Below are 25,673 nucleotides of genomic sequence, written 5' to 3' on the forward strand. Positions count from 1 at the left end.
AAATTAACCTAAATTCTCTTTCAAAGGTGCGTGCTGTCAACAGTAAAGGCCACAGCAATTACTCATCAGAAGTGCGTGCAACTACAAAAGTGGATAAACTTGCTCCACCACAGCAAGTGGGATTTGACCCAGAAAGTAGAACTCTGTCAGTCCTGACAGCACCATCATGCTTACGACTGTTGGGCGTGGTAGAAGCCACGACAGGGGGTGTCGATTGGCGACCAGTAGAGCGACTGCCGTTAGCTGGTGGGCAGCTGAGTGAAGTTCGACTTGCATCCCTCGTTTTACCACCTGCTGCAGCAATCACAACACCTGGAGAAGGCCGGCAGTACAACCGGGGAGGAGCAGAGACTTCTTCCACTCCCCGGCCTCGACTGCGTGTCAAGCTCTGTCTTGCTGCAGAACAAGAACACTGTAGTGACTACACTGAAGCTGAGAGTAAGTGAAACCATTACAAAAGTGGAGGCCAATTCTGGCACAAAACTAATATTAACTAAGGATTAGTTAGTTGCACGATACTCCTCGTCTCTTTTGTCTTCGTCTCTCTCATTTTCCTATATTGACAGCCATATTAATAAGAATTTCTGTGAAGTACATATTATTACTGCATTCTTTGGCTAGTGAGGGAAAAAAAACTACCTCCCTTTCCTTCATTCAGCATCTCAGATGTCATTTTTGTTGTCGTATTTTTATTTTCCACTATTTCTTTTGAAACCTGTTGCTTGCATAAATGAAGATTTAGATCAGATGGCTCTTAAAAGTATTGAAGCTGCGCTTGGTTAATATTGTCCTGACACTTAAACTATTGTGATTTTGTGAGAAGCAGCCTTGGAAATGTCTTAATCTTTTTACAAACTGAAGTGCTCAAGTTTAGAACCAAATGAGTGCAGCTTTCAGATAAGCTTCCATTTTGAATGTATAAATTATGGAAGAGGTGCTATGATATGATTCGAGAAGCTGTGCTTGTCACATAGATGTTGAAACAGGGAGGATGGCTTAGAGAACAAAGTTTATTGTAGTAATTTGTATACTGAGACACACAATGAAATGATATATCAAGTAGACCTCTGTTTCAAGATTGTGAAGAACAGTATAATACTGTTGCAGAAGCTGTATACACATCTCTCTCTCTCTCTCTCTCTCTCTCTCTCTCTCTCTCTCTCTCTCTTTCTTTCTCTATGTAGCAAGTGCTCATTCATTTAGCAGAGAGAATTTCACAGCTTGAACGTGTGACAGGCCCCTTCTTTTGAGAAACAGTAACCTGAAGAATCCAGGCTCTAGTTTTTCTATAGTTCCTTGATCAGGACAGTTTCAGTCTTGCACCCTTAGCAAAGAAACATTACTGCTACCTTTTTGACAGTGTAGGAGTTCTGTATAATGAGTATTGGCAACAAAACAACTACTAATGCCAAATTTTAGTGGCAGACACTGAGGAATTCTAAGAAAGCTACAGAATAATGATAAATTGGATATTAAAGCTTAAATTAAAACCAGTGCAGCTACTACATACCACAGGCAACACACATTCATTATACTGCTTTTGATTCCTTTGATAAGGGGTTTAGAAGCATTTCACATGCAGCCTAGATCTTTGTCCTTTTATTATTTGGTTAGGAAGCTGAAGGTACAAATCTGCAGATAATGCTGTGTTCAAGTAGGTGAAAAAAGAACTCTTCATCTAGTGATGTCACAATGAATGACATGCATTTGGGAAATAAATGAAATATTCAGACTTATTCTTGAATAAATTGAAAAATAGTTTGAACAACGAACAATCCAGGATGAAATAATGACAACATTATGAAAAGGATTGACTGCTGCTCACAATATAGCGGAGGTGCTGAGTCATAGACAGGCCCAACAAAAAGACTACTAAACACATAAGCTTTCAGCCACAAGGCCTTCTTCTGAAATAGGTAATATACACACTCACACATTCATGCAAACACAGCTCACACAAACATGACCACTATCTCTGGCTGCTGAGGCCCGTCTGGCTGAGGCAGCCAGGGACAGTGGTCGTGTGTGTGTGTGTGTGTGTGTGTGTGTGTGTGTGTGTGTGTGTGTGTGTTTTGCCTATTTCAGAAGAAGGCCTTGTGGCTGAAAGCTTATGTGTTTAATAGTCTTTTTGTTGTACCTGTCTGTGACACAACATACCCGTTATATGATGAGTAGCTATCCTTTTCATAATATCGAAAAATAAGTTGGTATTTATGTCATGTTTAGTGAATTTTCCCCCTGCTAATATTATTATTTAGTTCAATCTTTATGAATTTATGTGTTACTTTCCTCTTTCATGATTGTATTATAGCTGTGTCTTCTTTCAATGTCCATTATGAATTGCATAACTTATTTATTTTCATTTCTTCTTTGCAGTTGGGCCATCATACATAAACAAGGCAGGAGCAATTGCAACACCTACTCTTATTGCAATCATTGTGTCATGCATTGTATTTGTGCTTTTTGTTGGCCTTGTGTTCATCTTCTGCCGTTGCAAAAAGAATCAGAATAAGAAAACAAAATCAAAAGATTACGAGATGGAGTCATCAACGTAAGTATAATTAATCTTCAATTTAATAACAAACAGTAATTCTTATTCTTTTATAGATCTCAAAACTACATTTCAGTCATAATGTATGGTCTTTCAACTGATAATATGTTTTCATGTCAGCATAAAAAACTGAAAAAGGGAAATTCTAACTTTGCTTTAAAGAAGAGAACACTGACAGTAGCATTCGTCAGTTCATACGTATTTGTAGTGACAAAGAATTCATGTAATGTGCTTTCATTAGATTATCATAAATCTATGCTGGGGCTGTTGCTGCTATCAAGAGAAGTTTTTCTGGCTGGCTTGATTATTGACATCTTAATTTCATATCAGGACAATTACAGACGGTGGTGTAAAGACCACTCTACAGAACTAACTAGAGATTAAAAATTACTTTACACTGTACAGCAAAAGAAAATTCATCATTCATTATTTATTATGACATCTTGGCTACATACTTTAATACAAATACATTACATCATGCAGTGGAGTGATTCCAAGAGCTCCAATTATTTTAAATGCAGGAAATCAGTGGCCGAGAATGATGTTTCAGTGAATCACTGTTTTGGTTAGCAGCAATATTTGCATTGAACAGTTTTAACTTTTCCAGTATTAAGATATCTGATAGTATTCTCTGAAGTCAGTAAAGTTACTGAGTATGAGTATAAAACTGCAGATGATAACAGAAGTTAGGTAGTATAAGGAAAGGAACTGTGGTGTCTATATAAATTAAAATTAATCAGTTTCTGTAGTGAACAATGTGAGTAAATTAGCATTAATTGTAACTGGTTGTTAGTGCACTTTACAGAAGTAAGCTTCCTCGGCCGGTGATGTCTCCCCCCCCCCCCCCCTGCCCACACGCACACACACACACACACACACACACACACACACACACACACACACACACACACACATTTTAAAGGCAATATCATTGTTAGTTGCATGTAAATGAAAATAAAATTATATCAGTTTTGTTTGTAGGAATCTGTATGTAATTTTGACACCCTTCCTCTTCTTTCCTTCAGCTATATGACATTGTCATTTTATTGCAGTTATATTTTTGCATAATTGTATTATGTTCATTCGTCTGTCAAAGATATCAGTAAAATACAATGTCAAGCAAGAATACAATTCAGTCACAAACAGTGTAATTCTGATTATCAACTGAATAGAAAATTAGAAACATTTAAATGTTTTTATGTACTTACTAGTATATAATAGAGACAGCATCTGAAACACAGAATAATTTTTTCCAGTGTTCGGCCTAGCCTTGTAGCCCAGCAGCCGCCTCCTCCATACTACCCTCCTTCTGGTATGGAGAATAAGGCTCTGGAACATTCTCTTGATCTGGCTCTGGATGACCCCACAAAGAATCCTGTTTATGCATCACAAAATGGCTATGGTTACCATGGAGGGCAGCCAACACAGCAGGCCCACAACATAAATGGTGCTGAATGTGAGTAAACTTGTCAGTATATATTATGTAGTAACCATTATCAGAGCATCTGTGTATGTCACCCAAACCATTAACTGCACATGCATGTTTGTGTTGGTAAATTATATTTGCTTTTTTATTGTTGTAATAAAACACATTGCTGTCTGAAATAGTGGTTGCTGAAGTAGTTATCCTCTCTGAATTTAAAAATGGACTACGAGCAGTATGGATGAGAAGAAAATGGAAGCTTTTGAGGGGTGCTGCTTTAGAGAATGCTGTAGATTAAATGGGTAGATCAGTTCACTAACATATGGATTCTGAATTGAACTAGGGATAAAAAAAAAGCAGTGTGGCACAGCTCGACTTAAAGAAGGGGTTGGTTGATAGGACACATCCTGAGGCATCAAGAAATAGATAATTTGGTTATGAAGGGGGTAGAAATTGTGGTGATAGACCAAGAAAGAATAGGAATTCAGCAGCCAGTCACAATCCCATTGTTTTTTTATAATTCTTGCATGATCAGATTTCAGCGATATCCATTTTCAGTGCATTTGAGTGAGATAACTTCCAGAATACATATCACTATATGAGTTTACCAACAAAAGTTGTATGGTGACATGTACTGCTGGGAGTTTGTTGATTATAACTCATTCAAATGCACTGAAGATGGTCATTTATAGTGAAATCTGGATTTGCAAGAATAATAAAAAACCAATGGGATTGTGACTGATTGCTGTGTTCCTTTCCTTCCTGATAATAATACTAGCTCAGTGCCTGCTACTTCACTCATATAGACTGTATGGTTCGTCCAGTTTTTTTTTTCTTTTTCTTTAATTGAATTCTTGTGTTGTTCACAAACTGCAACACCTTCTAAACTTTTCATGCTAATTACGGCCATAGAAGAACGGTTTTTCCAAATGTACTTCTGATCAAAAAGTGATTCTGCTAGCTGAAGTCTGAGATTATGTTAATCATGCCTTTTCTGTTCTTGTGGAGATGTTTCTGTAGAAACTTCACTGCCTAATACATTTTTCTTTATACCTAACTGAGAAGAGAAATGCCAGTTTTCACATATTTAGCTTTAAAAAGTTTTTAATATACTGGTAATGAAATATTATCATAAAAATGTTCATCCCCTATTTCATCCCCTTAGGGGTTGCATTTCCAAAAACAATGAAACACTTTTTTTCTTCTTCTAACTGAGAACCCAAAAACCGAGTTTCAGAGATTTAACTTGAAAAATGCTTTCACAGTGACATATTTTCACAAAATATTTCACCCGCATAGAGGTTGAATTTCCAAAAACAATGAAATGCAAATGTTTGTATTTCTAACAGAAACCTGACACAAATTTTTATGCGTTTAGGTTCAAAAATTCTTGTGTAATGAAATATTTCCATAAAAACTTTCATCCCCTATTTCACTGTAATAGGGGCCGAATTTCCAAAGATTGAAACACATGTTTTTTGTTTCTAACCCAGAAGCCAAATTTAAATTTTTGTAGATTTAGCTTTTAAAACTACTTTCATAAAGAAATATTTTCATAAAATATTTTATCCCCTATTTCATCCTCTTGGGTGTTGAATTTCTGAAAACACTGTAACACATACTTTTTTTTATTATTAACTGAGAAGTCGGATAACAATTTTCATAGATATAGCTTTAAAAGTATTTTAGTAGTCCTTTAATAATGATTTATTTTAAAAAAAAACTTTCACCCCAGTTTTGCAAAAGTGCTCAAACACATATTTCTTTTTTCAGACCGAGAAACCAAATACCATTGTTCATTAGTCTAGCTTCAAAATTGCTGTTTTTCTCAAATCTTTTCAACTCCCATTGAATATCTTAGGGGTGGAATTTTGAAAAATTACTTCTTAAACAGTGCCTACAGTATAAGATCAACACCATCTCCAAAATTCAAGTTTCTGTCCTTAGTGGTTTGGGCTGGGTAATGATGAGCCAGTGAATGAGGTAGTCAGTCAGGACATTATCTTTTATATACAGAGATGATGCAGTCACCGTGCACAACAGTACCATATGGAGTCAAAGTTTGTGCACAGTAATCATTTTCAAATGAATGTAGATTGCAATAGTTCTGCAGAGATGAAGAGGCTTTCACAGGAGAGACTAGCATGGAGACTGCGTCAATTAGTCCTGCAGAATGAATATAACAACAGGATCTCCCCTTCAGTGCTGGGAGAAATAATATATCATCACTATAAAATTAACATTCATGGGAAACCTAAATTTGGACTCTTTTCTCAAGGGGAAAAAACAACAGGAGTGTATATGTTAACTTCTTTGTCTTCTTCTTCTTCTTCTTCTTCTTCACTTCATGGAATAGGCTTAGAGCCTGTTTCATGTCACTGAAACCATTTGTTCCTCAGTTATCCTCTTTCCTATTGGTATATAATTGATTACTTGTTTAACCAAGTTTCCCTCAGTCTGTTGATACACTGATTTCATTTTATGCATCTTTTTTCATTTCTGCAATGTATATTAAGGTTTTTGCTCATAATATTTTTTCTATTTGGTCTCTGAGGACATGTCCTTTATTTAACTTTCTTACAATTTGTCTGGATGGAGCAAATTTTGAATGTGTCTAGAAAAGGAAAAGGGGAAATGGTGAAACTCTCAATTGTCTTGTAATTAAGTGAAGTGCTGGAATGAAAGAACCCTAACTGTTGCGGACAGTACTGATAGCAACGTCAGAGCTTTCACTGATGATGCAGTTATCTATAATGATGTACTATCTAAAAGAAGCTGCACAAATATTCAGACAGATCTTGACAGGATTTCAAAGTGGTGCAGAGGTTGGCAACATGATCTGAATGTGCAGAAATGTACAAGTGGTATACTATGCAAACCTCTTGTGACTATAATATCAATGAAACAATGGAAAATCTGGGATGGAATAATGACAGTGAGTAGGGTAGATTGCTATTCACCAGACAGTGGAGATGTTGAGATGCAGACAGACACAGAAAAAAGACTGTTAAACAAGTAAACTTTTGGTCAAATGACCTTCTTCTGAAGTAGACAACACACATTTTCACACAAATGCAACTCACACACAAGACACTGTCTCTGGTTGCCAAGGCCTGTTCGCCCTTAGCAGCCAGAGATAGTGGTCAGGAGTGTGAGTTGTGTTTGTGAGAATATGTGTGTTGTCTGCTTCAGAAAAAGGCCATACGGCTGAAATTTTACGTGTTTAACAGTCTTTTTTCTGTGCCTGCCTGTGTCTCAACAGTTCACCGTTTGTTTGGGCACTGAAGCTGTAACAAATGAGAAATTTCTTTATTAAGTAGTACATGTAGGGGTGCTGTAGAGTGGGCATAAAAAACAAAGGTCATTGCTTATTTTTTGCTTCCATCCTCAGTCCCACCATCCCACCTTCATTATGTGCTTAAGACCATGTTACATAGGATTATGATTTATTTGTTCTGCATTTAACAAAATTTGATAGTTATTGCAATAAAGGAAGATAGGACATCCAAATCCAAATTTCATTATGAATATATAGGAAACCCAAGGGAGAGATGGAAGGACTGAGGCATGGTGTTTTTCTATTTAATTCATTACTTAACTGCAATAATATCTTTTTGGTAAGAGTAGTAGATGGGATATGGTGTTTATTCAAATGATACAGGCATTTTAATGTTAAAAGAATTGCCTTTTTGAATTAATTTCATTTACAATTTAAAGTCTCAGTAACATAGATGGATGATTCAAACCACATATTTCTTTCACAGCAAAAAAGACTTGCATTACTAATGAAAAGTGTATTCAGGTTAACTGTGTTGAGATCTTTACAGTTGGCATGAATAAATCATTTGTTTATCACTGTAAATAATTTTAAGTTCATAAAGTTTTCAAACCATTTGAATTTCACTCTTGTCTTGCTACGATTAAGATTATGAACAAATGGTACATATGTAATAAATGGACAGCCCATGGGATTTTGGTGCTTAGTGCACATATCTTTTCTTAAATCATTATATAGGCAACATGTGTATTAACTTTCATAACTGTCCTAATAACAGCAAATATGTGTGTGTTTTAAGTTCATTACTTGCATGAATAGTTAATTCATTTCACAATCCTGTAAGTTATGATGTTATGCTTTGCATGTATATCACTGACTGTGCATATGCATGTGAGTTTTATTTATTTGTAAATTTAGATTTTATTTTAGATTTAGTTTTCCCTTTATGTAACTTGGCTATCAACATCTTCATAATGCTAGAGAAGGTATTTTGTGTGAAAAGGAATTGTAATAACCCAAAAAATTAATCAAAAAGTCCCTGGTAAAAGAAAAGTAAATAAGTCAGATCGCAGGTGAAAGAAAGACAGTATCGACAGGAATTGTATTTATTTGTGAATATCACTACAAAATATCTTTCCATCTGTGCAGATGTTCATTGCTTTTGTATGCACACTGAATCTGGGGAAATAAATTAGTCATCATTTTACTTGGGGGCAGATCCTCTGTTTGGACATGAAGTGCTTTTTGTTCAGGGTAAAATGAGGGAGAACAGTGGCAATAATATGACCTGAGACAATATATACAAGAACAAAAATCTTATGATCTAATTACCGTCTGCCCTTGTGCTTCTTTCTTTAGAATTTTTCCCTTTTGATTGAGGCAGTCATCTGAAGATATAATGTGTTATCAGCATAGAGTAATCTGCGTCCTGCCATAATTTATCTTTTCAACAGAGACTTACTCCAAATTGCGTCAGAGTTTAGAGGCAAATTTCAGACTGAATGCACATTTAGAATGATTTCTTGTGGATAATGTTTCCTCTCTGTGGCATTTAGTTCTTTTAACTAAAACTGTGTGGGTAGACTGTATTTAATGTAGGACATATGAAATCTTCAGTTGTTCAAGAACTGCTATATGTTGTAAGCTGATAACGAGCTACTAGCTTTATTTTCTATACACAGGGGTTAATATGGGCTATATGGACAACAGCTACTCCAATTCTAACAATGGAGGTTCAGTCAACTCACAGGATTCTTTGTGGCAAATGAAGATGGCAGCCCAGGCTAATAACAACAGTGGAGCTGCTAATGGTGGCAATGCTGAACTGCATCAACGCATGGGAGACAGGGGGAATACCTATGGTTATGATCCCCTTACACATGGAGGTTACGGGGGTGTTGACGATTATGCACCTTACCCACACGCTTCAGCAACTGAACATGAATATCATGGACCAAGCAACCCTCCAAGGCCACAGGATTTCAACAATGATCCTTATGCAGCTGTCCACAAATCCAAGAAGAGGATGGATCAGCACCTCGGTGAGAATTCAATAATCTGGATAATCCTAAAGCAAATTATGTGCAGTTATCTAAACATGATACAACTGTGTTAAGGTGGTAAAAGAAATGACTGGTAACAACAGGTGGCTCCCGGACAAGCCAAGGAATTAGAAAGAGAATACATAAACAAATAAATGTCTATTGAAGAAACATGAATATACAAATCTTTCTAGAAAAGATTGAAACTTCTTCCTATTCTTTTTTCCTGCCCTTTTTGTCCCCAAACTCCTCCCATTTTCCTTCCTTTGAAAAAATGTGGTTTCTCTTCTTGTACTGCAACAACATTTTATCATTTACTTTCGTATGACAGTAATATGATACCCTTATTTTCTTTTAGTGTTGCAAAATGACATGATTAGATTACTAGTCAACTACTAGAATATTCACTTGCATGATTTTACAAAATGTGTTTGTTTAAGTAATATTTTTTCATTACACTTGTGAAAATTAAGCATACTTCACTTAGTTGTAAAAATGCACTTGTTACCTATAATTCGTACTGCATGCTGCCTAACGTGTGCAAATGAATGTTCACATTTATGATCATTTGTATAACAATCAATGGAAAATCAGGATGGAATTTAATAATATTATGAAAAGGAAAGTTGCTACTCTCCATATAGTGAAGATGCTGACTTGCAGATAGGCACAGCAAAAAGAATCTCACAAATAAATAAAGCTTTTGGCCATTAAGGCCTTTGTCAACAATAGATGTAGACACAGACACACACACACACACACACACACACACACACACACACACACACACACACACACACACACACACGTGCAACTGCAACTCACACACATGACTGCAGTCTCAGTCTCAGGCAACTGAAATCACCATTTGTGGCAGTCCTTTTGTTGTGCCTATCTGCGAATCAGCATCTCCACTATATTGTCATTAGTACAAGATGCATTTAAAGCATACACATTCCAAATCCAAAAATGATAAGAGAAAATGGAATTTGTTCCTTCAAGATACTGTTTTTAATATCATTCAGTACAGATATGAATTCCACATATTTGGTAGAAAACTGAAATAGCCTGAAGATGTCTTGAAGAATAACTCATGGCTCTTCCATCACATTTCCTGGTTTACACCCTTGTAGCCTTTCAGTGAAATTTTAATCTAAACAAAAATCAATAAATTGTTGTTGAATAGCAGAGTGTGTCACATTTTATATTACTATTTTTTTTTAAATTAGCTTTGTACAATTGCTTTGAATGTTTGCATGTTGTTAAGTCTTTGTAAGGTATGGACCACATAAATGGTTTAATGGACAGACATTACAAGTAGGCCTTTAGTAGATCTATTTATGAATATTGATTCCCATATGTAGTAGCAGTTCGTCATAGCTCATGACTGAATGAGTAACTTTCTGAATTTCCATTGCTGTTTGTTAAGCTTACAAATGTTGGTGATGAAAATATAATAGTTATTGGTCCAGAAGAACAAAGTTATTTAAAAGCAATAAAGAGTCTCATATTCACAGACACTTTGAAAAACAATGTCACATTTGACCAAACTAGATGCAAACAGCAGAGGTTTGTGGATTACTCTCCAGGGAAGAGCTGGCAGTAGCTTTAAAATGCTTCTGGGAGTGGTGACGTCAATCATAATAATAGCTAAATTGGAGAAGTGCCATACCAGCCCCAATCCAGCATTAGCTGGATAAAGAGCACCTAGAAGGAAAGAAGGAAACAGCCTCATACTGACATTAAACCTGGAGATGACAGGTAAAAAAATGTAATGGCAGTTATTCTGTGGTACAGGTGTGAAATACTTCTTTTTGTTTCCCATCTTTGGGAAGAATGAGTGTCTATCAGAATATTCCGTTCAAAATTTCAATGACATATTAAAGAACCACTTCCAGGATTCATGGAGGTGAACCAACTTTGGATCAAATCTGCATTGTGGATTAACAATGAGGACTGGTGATTCGACAAGCCTGGGTGAGGTTTTCGAATGGGTGACCACATCCAACTGGGCAAATACTGAGCTGGTGCCCAAATCCCATCTCAGTTACATGCTATGCAAACATTTAGTAAATGTTCTCATGTTTGAACATGAGATTTACTGTAGCTGCAGACGGATGGGGTACACAGATTTTGGCCTGCTGGGAGTGATGATGTCAAGAAGGGCATTCAGCCACCCACTGTCAGCAACATTGCCACAACCCATATTACAATTCTGACCTAGTAGAAAAAGGGGAAAATTTATGTGATTCTAAGGCCACTATTAAATTATCTTCCATGTTGATCATTAATCTAAACACACAGTGCACGGTTTGTTCACCATTTGTGCATAATTTTTCACTTTCAGTTCCTCATATCTGAACCTGTTTACACTGTACTTTGACTTTCGTGTACTGTTTATAATTCATGAAAACGAACTCTGGTGAGACAATGACCTCTCTGTGTGCCATCTCGCACACACACACACACACACACACACACACACACACACACACACACACACACACACACACACGCTATTACTACATCTTCTTAGCACTGCAGCCCAACTTTATGAAATAAAATGGTACAATTTCATTAATATGTCGTGTAATTTTTCAACCAGTCAGTATGTTCACCAAGTGCACAAGGCTTGTGGTGCAAGCTGTGACTAATTTATGGTCAGCAAACAATATATCTCTTACACAAATGAGGCACAAAGTGCAGTTGACACTGGGAGAATATGACTTTCTGGAAAGACCAGCTGTTCAGAAATTGAGAACAAGTAGTAAGCTTTGCTTGGAGAACATGCTGAAACAAGGAGAACTTGCTGAAACAATTTGTTATCTCATCACAAAACTTTTCACTATCACCTCTCAGTTAGAAATTCATGATTACTGTGTTAAATTTAAAATATGTAATGTTTCTTGCTACTCACATTGTATCATCTCCTTTTACAGATTCTCCATACCATGATGTCAGTGGTCTGCCTGATCCATATATGGATCAAATGGATTGTGATGACAGCAAACCACAGCATATATCTCTGTCTTTTGATGAAAGCCTTGAAAGTGGCTATTCCACACCAAATTCCCGCAACAGGAGGGTAATACGTGAAATAATCGTGTGATATAATGTTCAAGAAGTCCATCCGTGGCCTTCAAACCGTACACTTACAAGAGTCATAGAAGAGCAAGAGACTTCAAGTCCATGATGGGACACAAATGTGACCTTCCCTTTATAAGTGAAAGTGCAAAAATGCAGGCACCCGTAGAGTGCAAAGAGAGAACTAGAGAGAGTACGAATCGGAGAGTAAGTGAATATATGTTTGTATGACAGAGATGGAGGTAGAGGACGGGGAGGGGGTGAGAGACATGCAACTGGTCAATATTAAGAATTACTGGAAGTGTGGGTCAGAAGATGTCAAGCATTACTAAAATATTTGTCAGAAAAAATTATTAAATTCCACATGGGGTGCTATGTTACAAGCTAGCACGCCTGAAGTTCCATCATGTAACTGCATGTGGTACAAATTATCAAATAATCTTTGTTTCAAATGTTACCACCAAAGTTAACGAATTTTAGAATACTGTTACAATATTTCTTTCATTCCACTTTTATGTCATAGTGTGTATGAATGAAATGTGTGCTGTTGTGATGTCCTTTAATGTACATACCTGTATAAATTTTTGAAACAGGAAAATGAGCAAATGCTTGTGCACGTATGACACAGCTATGATTATTTTCTTGAAATCTGAGCTCTTAGGCCCTGGTAGCTGGATAAGTGTCAGACAAAACTTATAATCTGAGACTGAACTGAATTTTTAAGTCTGTGTGGGTGCTTATGAGCCTTTATTATGAAATTTCTCAGTCATAAATAGCCTCAATTTGTCTGAAAGACATATCATGTAACTCCAGGGAATGTGATAACCTCATTGATGAAATTAAACAATTGATGGCTCCATATCATTTCCTGGCATTCAGAATGCAACTAAATAAACTGTTACTGCCTTAGGATGTTACAGAAAAAATGATGGTTTGATCAGGATCATCGAGGAAAATAACTGATTTGTCTTGTGTTTTAACAAGAAGTGCAGAAAGAAGATATCTATTGAATTGTTGAAGAAGCTTTTTCGTACCATGAACTGAAAAGTCAGTAAAACACTTGTAATTTATGTGATGTATAAACAGCACAATATTGAAAGAAGTGTCATTTTTACTTCCAGTATTCAAAGTAATACAACATATGCACCTTCTGCGTATATCAATGTTGACACAAAATACTTAGAAAAGCCAGCTGCTTTAGCAAATTATTTAATATAAAAGTGCCATGTAAAATGTCCAGATGTAAATCCTTTGTCACATCTGTTACCATTAATAATTTGAAACACAATTTGTCTTGGGACCATTATAACAAGTAGATATTGCACTGTTGTTTTTCACTTAGGCTTATCACACATCTAATAATGTATGAAATTTGCCACTATTGTGTGAATGTTGGACTGATCTGATGCTTACTGCAGTGTCCCTCTGATGACTAAAAACATATATTGCAATTTCTTGCTCATTGTTATTGGAAAACTGTAGTCCAGTAACTACGCATGTGTGGTGAGAGAATATATATTTACATCTGTTAATTTCGTTTGAAACTGACCAATCTTCTACTCACTTTTCATTATAACAAATGAATTATAAGAACTTTTATTCATATGCAAAGATTTAAAAAAAATTCAAATGAACTAGTTGCAAAAATGTCCATGAAAATCTCATTTTTGAAAAAAATACAGTGGATGTTTTTCTTGCATCAATGGTTCAAAAATGTATAATTGTTTCATAATATCAGAACTCACAGATGGTTATGGAATCAACTTTTTTCATTTCCCAAAATATGAAGATGACACTTTTTATTAAAAATTTCAGTAAACTTTAGTACTCTGAGCAACACAAAAATCTGTAGTTTCTCGAGAAATGCATGCATCAAATACTGATGGTGACAAAAAGGAAATTAATTGTGATGCTTTTATAATTGGAAGTTGGCTTAATGCACAGAATTTGTCTTGACTAATCCTGTCTGCTAAAAGGTTAAGTTGTGGGAATATAATTTCAGTGGAGTATAAGTCAATGAACTAGAATCTGAACCTTGCCCTTTATTGTATGTAAATAGATGTAAAAAAGGAATGTATTAGGTTGAAAATTCTAGAGGTATGGAGAGGGAACTGTTGTACTTAAGAAAATAATATCACACATAAAATATTTTGGGAACTTTATATCTTTTTAGTAATGGATCAGTGACACATTGCAGTAACAAATGACTGAAGTTCTTTTCTGTTTCCACAATATCAAATTTTCCATTGTGAATAGGATTTGGAGAGCAGAAAGATTCTTCTCTGGATACAATTTGCCCTGTTCCCAAATAATTACTGACAATGAAAAATTTGATTCAAATGGAAATAAAAGATAACTTCATTTCATGTTTAATATTGAAACACTATTTTTGCAACTCATTGGGTTTAGCAAAGCTTATTTTGATGTGGCATAAAATTTGATACACAGATTTCTCTTGTGTACATTTTCGCACCTGTAAACAAAGAAATGATGAATGTGAAGAAAATTAAGTGTTCATTTCACTGATCTCTTACTTCCAAAAAATATGTTTTTTGTCATGTGAGTTTCCTCATAATGTTCATATGATCCAATATGGATATGAGAATGAATATATGAGGAAGATCTTGGACACTATTCTTTGCGTATGCATCACAGTAAAAACTGTATGCAATCATTTGCATGAAGAAAAAGGAAAATGAAAACATCTGTTTCTTCAGTCACATGATATCTGGGAAGCATAAATGTGCCTAATGTCAATCATCTTCTTATGTTTTCTTCATTGCCAGTATTGTGAATCATAATTTAGAACATAGCAAGAGTTAATGGTCCTTTGCTAATACCTGAAGCACAAGAAGGAAAATACTGTAGTATAACTGCAGACTTGGCTGACAACTTATGATGAATTACATAGTTCAAGCAAAGGGATTTGCATGGTATGTTGTGAATTGGTTTAGAAATACATACAATGCTAATGGGTTTCAGATTTTAATTACATGTATGGAAAATGGAAGATATGAAATATTCTTCAAAATATTTGCAGGTGTCTCTCCACCTTTTCATCTTGCAACAGTTTCATAATGCATGTAACATTTAATCAGATTTGGGTACAATGAAAGGTCCATTGCTATTTTTATGCACTGCTTGCAATGGCTGCTATTCCTCATACTGGCAAGCAACTATCACTTTTATATCAATTGTGCATTAAATAATAAATTACATTTTCATGGCCTGCAGGATGGTCACTTTTTTTTTTTTAAGCAGCCAGGCAAAACTGTTAACAGAATGAAATGATGAGCAAGAGTGGCTTACATAACAAGTTAATAAACAGTTGTTAATTATTTACTAAATCTTCTTTAGGAAACTGTCACAACCTCAAATGGAACCCAAGACAAAATCGCAATGCTAAAGTTTTTTTCTTATGTTAGCTTGCAGTTCTTATGTATGCAATCACTACTCTTACCTTTCATAAGTTGTGGATGTTAATGTATGTTTGAGAGAAACAGGTTTATTCAGCTTTCAGCATAAGAAATAAATGTGAATTTTGATTGCTACATTCACTTGCATTTAAAAGTCTAGTATAACTGAAAATGAGGAATGGAAGCGGAAAAATACCCACCGTCCAACTTTGTTTGTATTATTTTGCCCCTTTCAGTCTGCTTTTTAGTTAATGCTCAATGAAATTAAATAATTTGTATGATCTCACCATTTTCAAATGGAATTGTAAGCCTATAAAATGTATATATTGGAAACGTGTTTTTGCTAACAGCTCAGAATATTTGTTAAATGAGTGTGCATTGCATTTATATTTTGTGTATCCATACTGTACATTTTAATTGGAGGCTCCTTACTTATTTCATTTATCATAATATAAATTTCAATGAACTAACATTTATATAATTCATCTGTTTGAGCTTGAATGTGTTCAATATTTGAACAAATGTGTAAATAAACATAAGATTTATTTTGTACAGAAATGTTGCAATAAATACATTATATGTGTAGTGTTGCATTTTCATTCCTCTATTTTATTGTACAAAAGATATTAACTTCATGGATGTGAACTATTTAATTGTTATGGTCATTTATGGCATGGCAGCTTTTTTTTCTTTTTACCAACAACAGATTGTGGCAGTTGGCCATTAGCCTATGTGACAGTTTTAGCTAGTTCAGAGCAGGTTTGCTGCATTTAGAGTTCTAGCCACACCTTTTATGGATTTCTGTTTCTTCACTTGTTTTCTTGAAGATGTAAAACCACAGAGTGATTTTGATTCTTATCAGCAGTCAAACCATTAACACAATATACTAGGTTTATATGGTGGGTAGACATAGTAATGATAATCTACAAATGGAACTATGATTGAAATTAAAATCCAACAAATTTGTAGTTTGCTTCTGGTGATTTTTGAAGCATATTTCAAAGATTAAAGAAATTGTGGCAGAATGTTACACACTAGATACTTAACTTTTCATTCTAATATTGACAGTGGGGTGCTGATAATTACTTCACTGCAGGTAAAAAAACTGTAAGCTCATGCATCTAGTATCTCTTCCATGCACTCTACTAAAGAAAAGACATTTTTTTATGAATTTTGGTGCATGCATTGAATAAAATTATATTTCTAGAAGCACGAACTGTTACAGGCTGGACATCATCTTCAACAAGTATGAGTAAATACACATCATCTTCAACTCACCTGTGACTAAATACAGATTTAAATAGACTAAATTTGTGGGTGTTACTATATTGTATAAGTCGTATCACAATCAACACAATTTTACATACTGTTGTTGAAATGTCTACAGAATTAAACTTACAATAAAAATTGTAAATATAGAAAAGTTTTGATTACAACAATGTTTTGCAAAAAGATTAAAAATATTTGACACAAGCAAAATTTGGAGAAAGTTAGTTTTCTATACAAATTTATGGCAAATACAGTTTATAAACAAATACAGGTAGCTCCATCTAACATTAATTTTCACACTAATTTTAAAATTGTTTCAACTGCTATTATTCATGTAGAGATTATGCATTTTAGTTTGGCTAGTTTCTTATCACTTCATGAAAATACTGTCGTCGTGGTCTTCAGTCTGAACACTGGTTTGATGCAGCTTCCCGTGCCACTCTATCCTGTGCAAGCACCTTCATCTCTGAATAACTACTGCAGCTTCCATCCTTCTGAATCTGTTTACTGTATCCATCTCTTGACCTCCCTCTACAATTTTACCTTTTGATGACTGTCGACTCTTATAACTGCCATCTGATTTCTGTACAAGTTATAAATAGCCTTTCGATCCCTGTATTTTACCCCTGCTACCCTCAGAATTTCAGAGAAAGCATTGCTGTCAACATTTGTCAAATACTTTCTCTAAATCCCAAATGCTATAAATGTAGGTTTGCCTTTCTTAACCTATCTTATGTTATCAATGATACAACTGTAGTGCACACAGTTGCCAAGGGGATTAGACATCCTTCATCTTGTGCACCAGGTGAAAGCATCTTGTGCACCAGGTGAAAGCTTTCTGTCATGGCTAGCTCTCCCAAGGCTGTCAGTAGTTCTGATGAACTGTTGTCTACTGCCAGGAGCTAGTTTCATCTTAGATCTTTTAGTGCCCTATCAAATTCTTCTCACAGTAACATGTCCCCCACCTCATCTTCATCTACATGTGATTCCACTTCTATAATATTCCCTTCAAGTTCATCTCCCTTTTATAGACATCCTATATACTCCTTCCACCTTCTGGCTTTTCCTTCTTTGCTTAGGACTGGTTTTTATACAGCTGTTCTCTCTTCTCCAAAGACCTCTATAATTTTCCTGCAGGTGGTATCTACGCTTCCCCTAGAGAAATATGCTTCTAAATCCTTACAGCTGACCTCTAGCCACCTCTGCTCAGCCATTTTGCGCTTCCTGTCAATATTATGTAAAATGGCAGCCGATGTGAAAGTTTGAGATGTTTCTCTGTGGAAAAGAGTTAATATTGCCATTAAAAAGAAGGAATGGCAAATTGTGCAGAGGAAATCAAGAAGTTAAAGAAACATGTGTCCTGCTTACAATTTATAAGCAGTGCTTTGAAACTGAATATCTCGAATTTTCAGCTTGGAGAAAGTGTGCCGAATACTCGACAAGTTCCGCAAAGCATAGCGCCTGCTAGCAAAAAGTGGACTAAAGTCACTTACAAAAACAGCATGCAATAACTGCAAAATCGTGTAAATGGTAAAAGTATCACGACACAATCTTTATGCACAAAAACCCTTTTGAAGTGCTTTCAGCTGTAGACTGTGATATCTCAACAAGCTGCAGTGAACCACATGGAAAGAAGGACTTCAGAAACAAAGAGCAACAGAGTTGCTTTCGACAACAACAAGAAGCAATTCAACTGTGAGTGTAGTCGTTGACAGTGAATCAAATGGATTATCGACTAATATGGACAAAAAAGACAAAACAAACTGTGCCACCGTGCAACATCCACATACTGGCAGGCCTAAAAACAGTTATCTTCAACCAAAAAAAAATGTGTAAAATAAACCTGTCAGCAGATAGTCCATAATGGAACATAGCAGCTGAATTTCAGTCTAGAAGCAGTCACAAAATAACTAGCATAGTGAGCAACAACAAATGACAACTTTTTTTTGCTCTTAGCGGGATAAAACGATGCAGCAAAAAGTGAAATAAAAGACCTAGTGATCTCGCTCAAAAGAAGGCTATATGAGCTGAGAAACTCAAATGTGATTGTTTTCTGCGTTCCACATCGACATGACTTGCCAGTCTGGTCATGTGTATATAAAGAATTGTGGAGAACAAATAAACAGATCCTAAATATACACACAAGGTTCAAAAATGTTACATTTGTGGGCATAATCTGCATAGGAAGAAGATTTAACACATCGCATGGCTTCCATCTCAACAGACTACAAAGAAGTAGTGAACAGCAAATTGAATGTGCAGTATTGTGCTACAGAGGCCATCCTCTCAAGAACAATAATAAGAAACACTTGGGAGAATCAACCATGAAATGCCAGGTCAGTAAAACAATTCATCGGCAGGACAAGAGTGATGTTTTTTTAGGACAATAAAATGTTCCACCACTGCAACACCAGATGCAAATGTATGTGTTTTGTATGTGCCTCAAACAAACTTCAGTCCCCATGGGAATAATTTATCACTTTTGCATTACAATGTACAGGGTTTAGGAAACAAAATAGGTGCTTTTGAATCATTTATCACAGGACTGTCTCCATATGTAGTAATAGTTACAGAACACCAGAAAACAGTGGACAAGATTCAATATTGAAAATTAGAAAGCTACAACTTAGCTATGTTCTACTACAGAACACACAATTAAGGTGGTGGTGTTGCCATCTACCCAAGAAAATTTAAATTCGTAACCACCACAGAAAAAGTGCTATGGGGGGAACAATATCTGTGTTGACGAAGATTTCGAAACTGCTATTCTTAAAATCACATTTTGCACTGTTCCTTTCTATATCATAAGTATACACAGATGCCCATGTGAAAATTTTGATGCTTTTCTGAAATCACTTGATGGAGTTTTAAGTAAATTAATGTCAGGTTGTAGAAGTGTAAATCTTGTCATACTGGGAGATCTGAACATCAACACTTTAAGTGATGGTCAGGAAAGCAAATGTTTTACAGATTGTATACTGTCAAATGGGGCTAAAGATCTTCTTAGACTGACCGAGCGACACTGAACTCACATTCGGGAGTGACGGTTCAATCCCGCGTCCAGCCATCCTGATTTAGGTTTTTCGTGATTTCCCTAAATCGCTCCAGGTAAATGCCGGGGTGGTTCCTTTGAAAGGGCACGGCCGACTTCCTTCCCCGTCCTTCCCTAATCCAATGAGACCGATGACCTCGCTGTTGGTCTCTTTCCCCAAAGAACCCAACCCCATCTTCTTGGAATAGTACCTACCAGAATACCTAATACACATAGTAAATCAATTGATCATGTTATCACAAATGTAATACCAAATTCAAACCAAGAAAAATGTATGAACACAAGCAAATATTATGTGCAAACAACACTGCTACACTAAGACATATTTTAAGCCAGTAATCATGGGAATCAGTTAGGATTATCATTGGGTTCAACAATAAATGGAACATGTTCACAGAAATTACAACTGAGAACTTACATAGACCCATGCCATTAAAAAAAGTGAGTATCCAGAAAAATCAGCCTTCAAAATCAAAATCTGTGGCATTAGATTTTAAAACAGAAGATCTGAAAGAAAAAATGGGGAAACATGTATAGCTTACACAGACTGACTAACTCAGAGTTACATAAAGCACTCTACAAGCAGAACAAATATAAGTACTGCAAAGAAGTCAGGAGATCAAAATCAGAAAGAATCAGCCAACAGATACGAGTTTCAGATAATGTTTCAAAGACTTCTGGTCAATTGTAAATAAAATCAGAAACAGTGAAACAGAAATTAAAACTAATAGTGTACACTTAAGTGTGAATAATGAAGATATATCTGATCCTCTTCTACTCAGCAAAATTTTTAATAATTAATTCATAAATACTGTCCAGTAACAAATAGAACTGCCCACTACCTGCAGTAAGCACATATTACATTCTGCAGCTTATTGATAACCTCAGAAACAAAAAATCAGCAGGATTAGATGAAACATCTCCATATCTATATATGAAGGTAGTATCTGTTCCCGAAATAATAGATAACATTGATGACTATGCAGCTTCTCTATAATGAAATGACAATTAAACTGACACCCTAGCTGCAAACAGGCGTGGATATACATCATTGGGGACATGTTGAAAATGTGTGCCCTGACTGGGACTTGAACCTGGGATCTCCTGTTTACATGGCAGACACTCTATCCATCTGGGCCACCGAGGGCACAGAGGATAGTACATCTGCAGGGACTTATCCCTTGCACGCTCCCTGTGACACCCACATTCCCAACATGTCCACTACTACATTCGTAGTGTGCCTAATAGATGTTTGCCAATCGTACTCATTACTCGTGGCAGATTAATCTACCAGGTCTTGTACAAGTTGGGGCATAGCGTGTGCATTGGCACAAGGAGGTCAATGGCTGGGTAGCCATATTTTAACTATGTATGAAAGTAGTATCTGTTTCTGAAAGAACAGATACCATTGATGACTATGCAGCTTCTCTAGAATGAAATGATAATTAAATTGACATCATAGCTGTAAACAGGCACAGATATAGGGTGTCAATTTAATTATCATTTCATTGTAGAGTAGCTGCATGGTCATCAATGGTATCTGTTAAAAGTTAAAATACGGCTACCCGGCCATTGACCTTCTTATGCGAACGCACATGCTATGCCCCAACTTGTACCGGACTTGGTAGATTAATCAGCCACGAGTAATGAGTGCATGGGCAAACACCTGTTAGGTGCACTATGAATGTAGTAGTGTGGGCATGTTGGGAATGTGGGTCTCACAGGGAGCATGCAAGGGATAAGTCCCTGCAGGCGTACTATCCTCTGTGCCCTTGGTGGCTCAGATGGATAGAGCGTCTGCCACGTAAGCAGGAGATCCCAGGTTCGAGTCCCGGTTGGGGCACACATTTTCAACATGTCCCCAATGATGTATATCCACACCTGTTTGCTGCTAGGGTGTCAATTTAATTATCATTTCATCTCCGTATCTATTGAAGAAATGCAAACATGAACTAATGAAACCACTACTTCATCTAATAAACTGTGTTCTTGAAGATGGTGTGATCCCTGACAAGTTGAAACTGTATGTAGTGAAACCAGTACACAAAAAGGGGGAAATAAAGCATGTACAGAACTACAGACCCAGTGCCCTAACCTTCATTTTCAGCAGATTGATAGAGAAAATAATATTAAAAAAAGTCCTGAAACATTACAACAATGCGGACATACTAAGTGATTCCCAGCATGGTTTCAGAAGAGGTCGAAGTGCCACATCAGCAGCAGTACAGTTTGTCCATAATGTACTTGAAAAAAATAAATGGAAAATTCCAAACAGCAGTAGTATTCCTGGACCTCTCAAGGGCTTTTGATGGAGCACATCATGATGTCCTCTTATCAAAAATTGCAAAGAGAGATGTCACCAGTAAACTCATGCAATTGCTAGAAAAATATTTAAAGGGTAGACAATAGAGCACAGAGATTATGTAATATAATGGAGAAATACTGGCGAGGAGAAGGTTAAGTATCAGAAATACACTATGTGATCAAAAGTATCCAGACACCTGGTTGAAAATGACTTACAAGTTCGTGGCGCCCTCCATCTGTAATGCTGGAATTCAATATGGTGTTGGCTCACCTTTACCCTCGATGACAGCTTCCACTCTCGCAAGCATACATTCAATCAGGTGCTGGAAGGTTTTATATTTTTATATTTTCTCCTTTCATCAGTTAAATTCAAGATCTCTTGTACTCTCTAAGGACTTCGACCAGGCCTTGTCCTTTTACGTATTTTATCCTCAGCTGTCTTCACTATCTCTTGTTATGAAATTACCCATTCACCTTCAATTGTATTCAAATGATAATTAAATCAATACTCTAAGCTGTCGACAGGTGTTGATGTACATCAACGGGGACAGTTGAAAATGTTTACCCTGACCGGGACTCGAACCCGGGATCTCCTGCTTACATGGCAGACGCTCTATCCATCTGAGCCACCGAGGGCATAGACAATAGTGCGACTGCAGGGATTTATCCCTTGCATGCTCCCCGCGAGACCCATATTCCCAACTTAATGTCCACACACTACATTCCATTTCAATTGTATTTGTTTTCCCAGTTCTAGTCAATTGTTGCCTAATTCTCCCTATGAAACTCTCAACAAGCTCTGGTTCTTGCAACCTATCCTGGTCTCATCTCCTTAGTTTTCTAATTTTTTTGCAATTTATTTAGTTTCATCTTCAGTTCATGGCCAATAAATTGCGGTCAGATTCCATATCTGCCCCTGGAAATGTCTTACAATTTAAAATCTGGTTCCGAATTCTCTGTCTTACCACCATATAATCAGTCAGAAACCTTCTGGTGTCTCCATTTCCGTTCCATATATACAACCTTCTTTCATGATTCTTAAACCGAGTGTCAGCAGTGGTTTAAGTTATGCTGTGTACAAAATTTCATCAAGCGGCTTCCTCTTGCATTACTTTCCTCCAGCCCATACTCACCTACAGTTTTTCCTTCTCTTCCTTTTCCTAATATTGAATTCCAGTTCCACAACTCAATTCAGTTTTCATCTCCCTTAACTATCTAAATAATTTTTTTTATATCATCACACATTTTTTCAATCTCTTCATTACCTGTGGAGCTAGTTGCCACATAAAGTTCTACTACTGTGGCGGGTGTTTGCTTTGTGTCTATCTTGGTTGAGATGATGCATTTACTATGCTTTTAATAGCAGTTTACTTGCATTCTTATTTTCTTATTCATTATTAAACCTACTCCTGCATTACACTTATTTGATTTTGTGCTCATAACCCTGTACTCACCTGAGCAGATGTCCTGTTTCTCCTGCCACCTAACGTCACTAATTTTCACTGTATCTAGCTTCTTCCTATTCATTTCCACTTTTTAAATTTTCTAACATACCTGCACTATTGAGGGCTCTAACATTTGACCTTCCACTCTGTAGAATGACAATGTTGTTTCTCTTGATGATGACATCCTTCTGAGTAGTCCTTGCCCATACATCCAAATGGGGGATTACTTTACCTCCGGAATATTGTACCCAAGAGGATGCCATCATCATTTAACCATAAAGAGAGCTGCATTCCTTCTGGAAAAATTACAGCTTTAATTTCCCCTTGCTTTCAGCCATTTGCATTATGAGAACAGGAATGCCATTTTGGTTGATGCTATGAAGACAGATCAATCATCCAGGCTATTGCCACTGCAACTACTGAAAAGGCTGCTGACCCTGTTCAGAAAGCACACATTCGTCTGTCTGGCCTCTCAACAGAAACCTTTCCATTCTGGGTGCACTTGTGGTATGGCTATCTGTATTGCTGAGCCACATAAACCACCACCTCACCAATGGCAAGATCCATGGTTCATGTAGGGTGGAAAATATACTATACACAATTTTCTTTCTTCACAATCTCATCACTGTCTGGCAGCTTGTTCTGTTAACATGGAAATGAGATAATGGTAGTACTGTTTTATAGTATATCTTTTTATAGAAATATGCTATAAAATGGAATTACAATTATGTCATTTTTGAAACATTAATTTTACATTACATTAGCAGTGAATAACACTGAAATGTACTTTTAATAGCATTTTACACATACATAACATCAAATAATGAATAAAAAAATGTTAATTGCAGTTGTAAAACATTTTCATGCTTGTGATCTGGCATTGTGTTCCCATACCAAATTGAATAAAACATTTGTGATTTAAGAAATGAATATTATTTTAAATCTAAAGTTCCTTTGACATTATTATTATGACTATTGGAATTATGAGATACTAGAACAATTTGCTTCCTCCACAACCCCATAATTGTCCGGCAGGTTGTTCTGTGTACATGGAAATCTGAGGGGTTCAGTAGTGACTATTTTCTTCTTTTTGGTTTCATTTTTTTTTTTTTCAAGAACTGAAAACTGTCAATTGTGAACAAGCAGTCACGTACACCAGTTTTATGTGCTAAATGCTATAGGAACCACAGTAATAAGTAATCATATTATGTTTCCACAAAATGACAGCTGAGCTTATTGGAAGAAGCATAATCTGCTAAATCGCTAATAATACGCTTGCCTTCATTGGGAGAAAGACAATTGGTCGATAAAAAAAAAAAAAGTCATGTGACTAGGGCCTCTCACCAGGTAGACCGTTCGCCGGGTGCAAGTCTTTCGATTTGACACCACTTCGGCAACTTGCATGTTGATGGGGATGAAATAATGATGATTAGGACAACACATCACCCAGTCCCTGAGCGGAAAAAATCTCTAACCTAGCCAGGAATCAAACCCAGGTCCTTAGGATTTACATTCTGTCGTGCTGACCACTCAGCTACCGGGAATGTACAATTGGTCAGTCATAGAGTAAGAGGAATGTACATCACTGTGCTGCTAAGAATTACAGAGGATAGTGTATTAAAATATATTACAAAAAATACTTTTCTTACATTGTAGTCTTTAAAATAAACACAGGATATTATGGAGTGCCTCACTGTTGGAGAATATGAAGTGCTAAACTAAAGCAATCTTGGTCTAGTACATTACAACCTTCATTTAATAAGATGGAATATTTTCACCATCCTGAAACTGGTTCCTCAAATGACCGACA

At 36.2% G+C, this 25,673-nt stretch overlaps 1 protein-coding gene and 1 non-coding gene across 2 annotated transcripts in view; one reads left to right on the forward strand and one right to left on the reverse strand.

Moving 5' to 3' along the window:
- LOC124803357 (hemicentin-2) overlaps positions 1-12,433 on the forward strand; it is a 155,378-nt gene extending 142,945 nt beyond the window's left edge. Inside the window, exons 11-15 of the mRNA XM_047264543.1 lie at positions 27-438; positions 2,377-2,551; positions 3,808-4,007; positions 8,934-9,293; positions 12,233-12,433. Coding sequence (XP_047120499.1) covers positions 27-438; positions 2,377-2,551; positions 3,808-4,007; positions 8,934-9,293; positions 12,233-12,402 — 1,317 coding nt within the window. The 3' untranslated portion in view covers positions 12,403-12,433. The remainder of the gene's footprint in view (positions 1-26; positions 439-2,376; positions 2,552-3,807; positions 4,008-8,933; positions 9,294-12,232) is intronic.
- Positions 12,434-22,980: 10,547 nt separating this feature from the next.
- Trnat-ugu lies at positions 22,981-23,055 on the reverse strand. The gene has a single exon. It is a non-coding gene; the product is annotated as a tRNA-Thr (tRNA).
- Positions 23,056-25,673: the final 2,618 nt, after the last annotated feature.

The sequence above is a fragment of the Schistocerca piceifrons genome, chromosome 6 (assembly GCF_021461385.2).
Source record: "Schistocerca piceifrons isolate TAMUIC-IGC-003096 chromosome 6, iqSchPice1.1, whole genome shotgun sequence".
NCBI classification, from domain to species: domain Eukaryota; kingdom Metazoa; phylum Arthropoda; class Insecta; order Orthoptera; family Acrididae; genus Schistocerca; species Schistocerca piceifrons.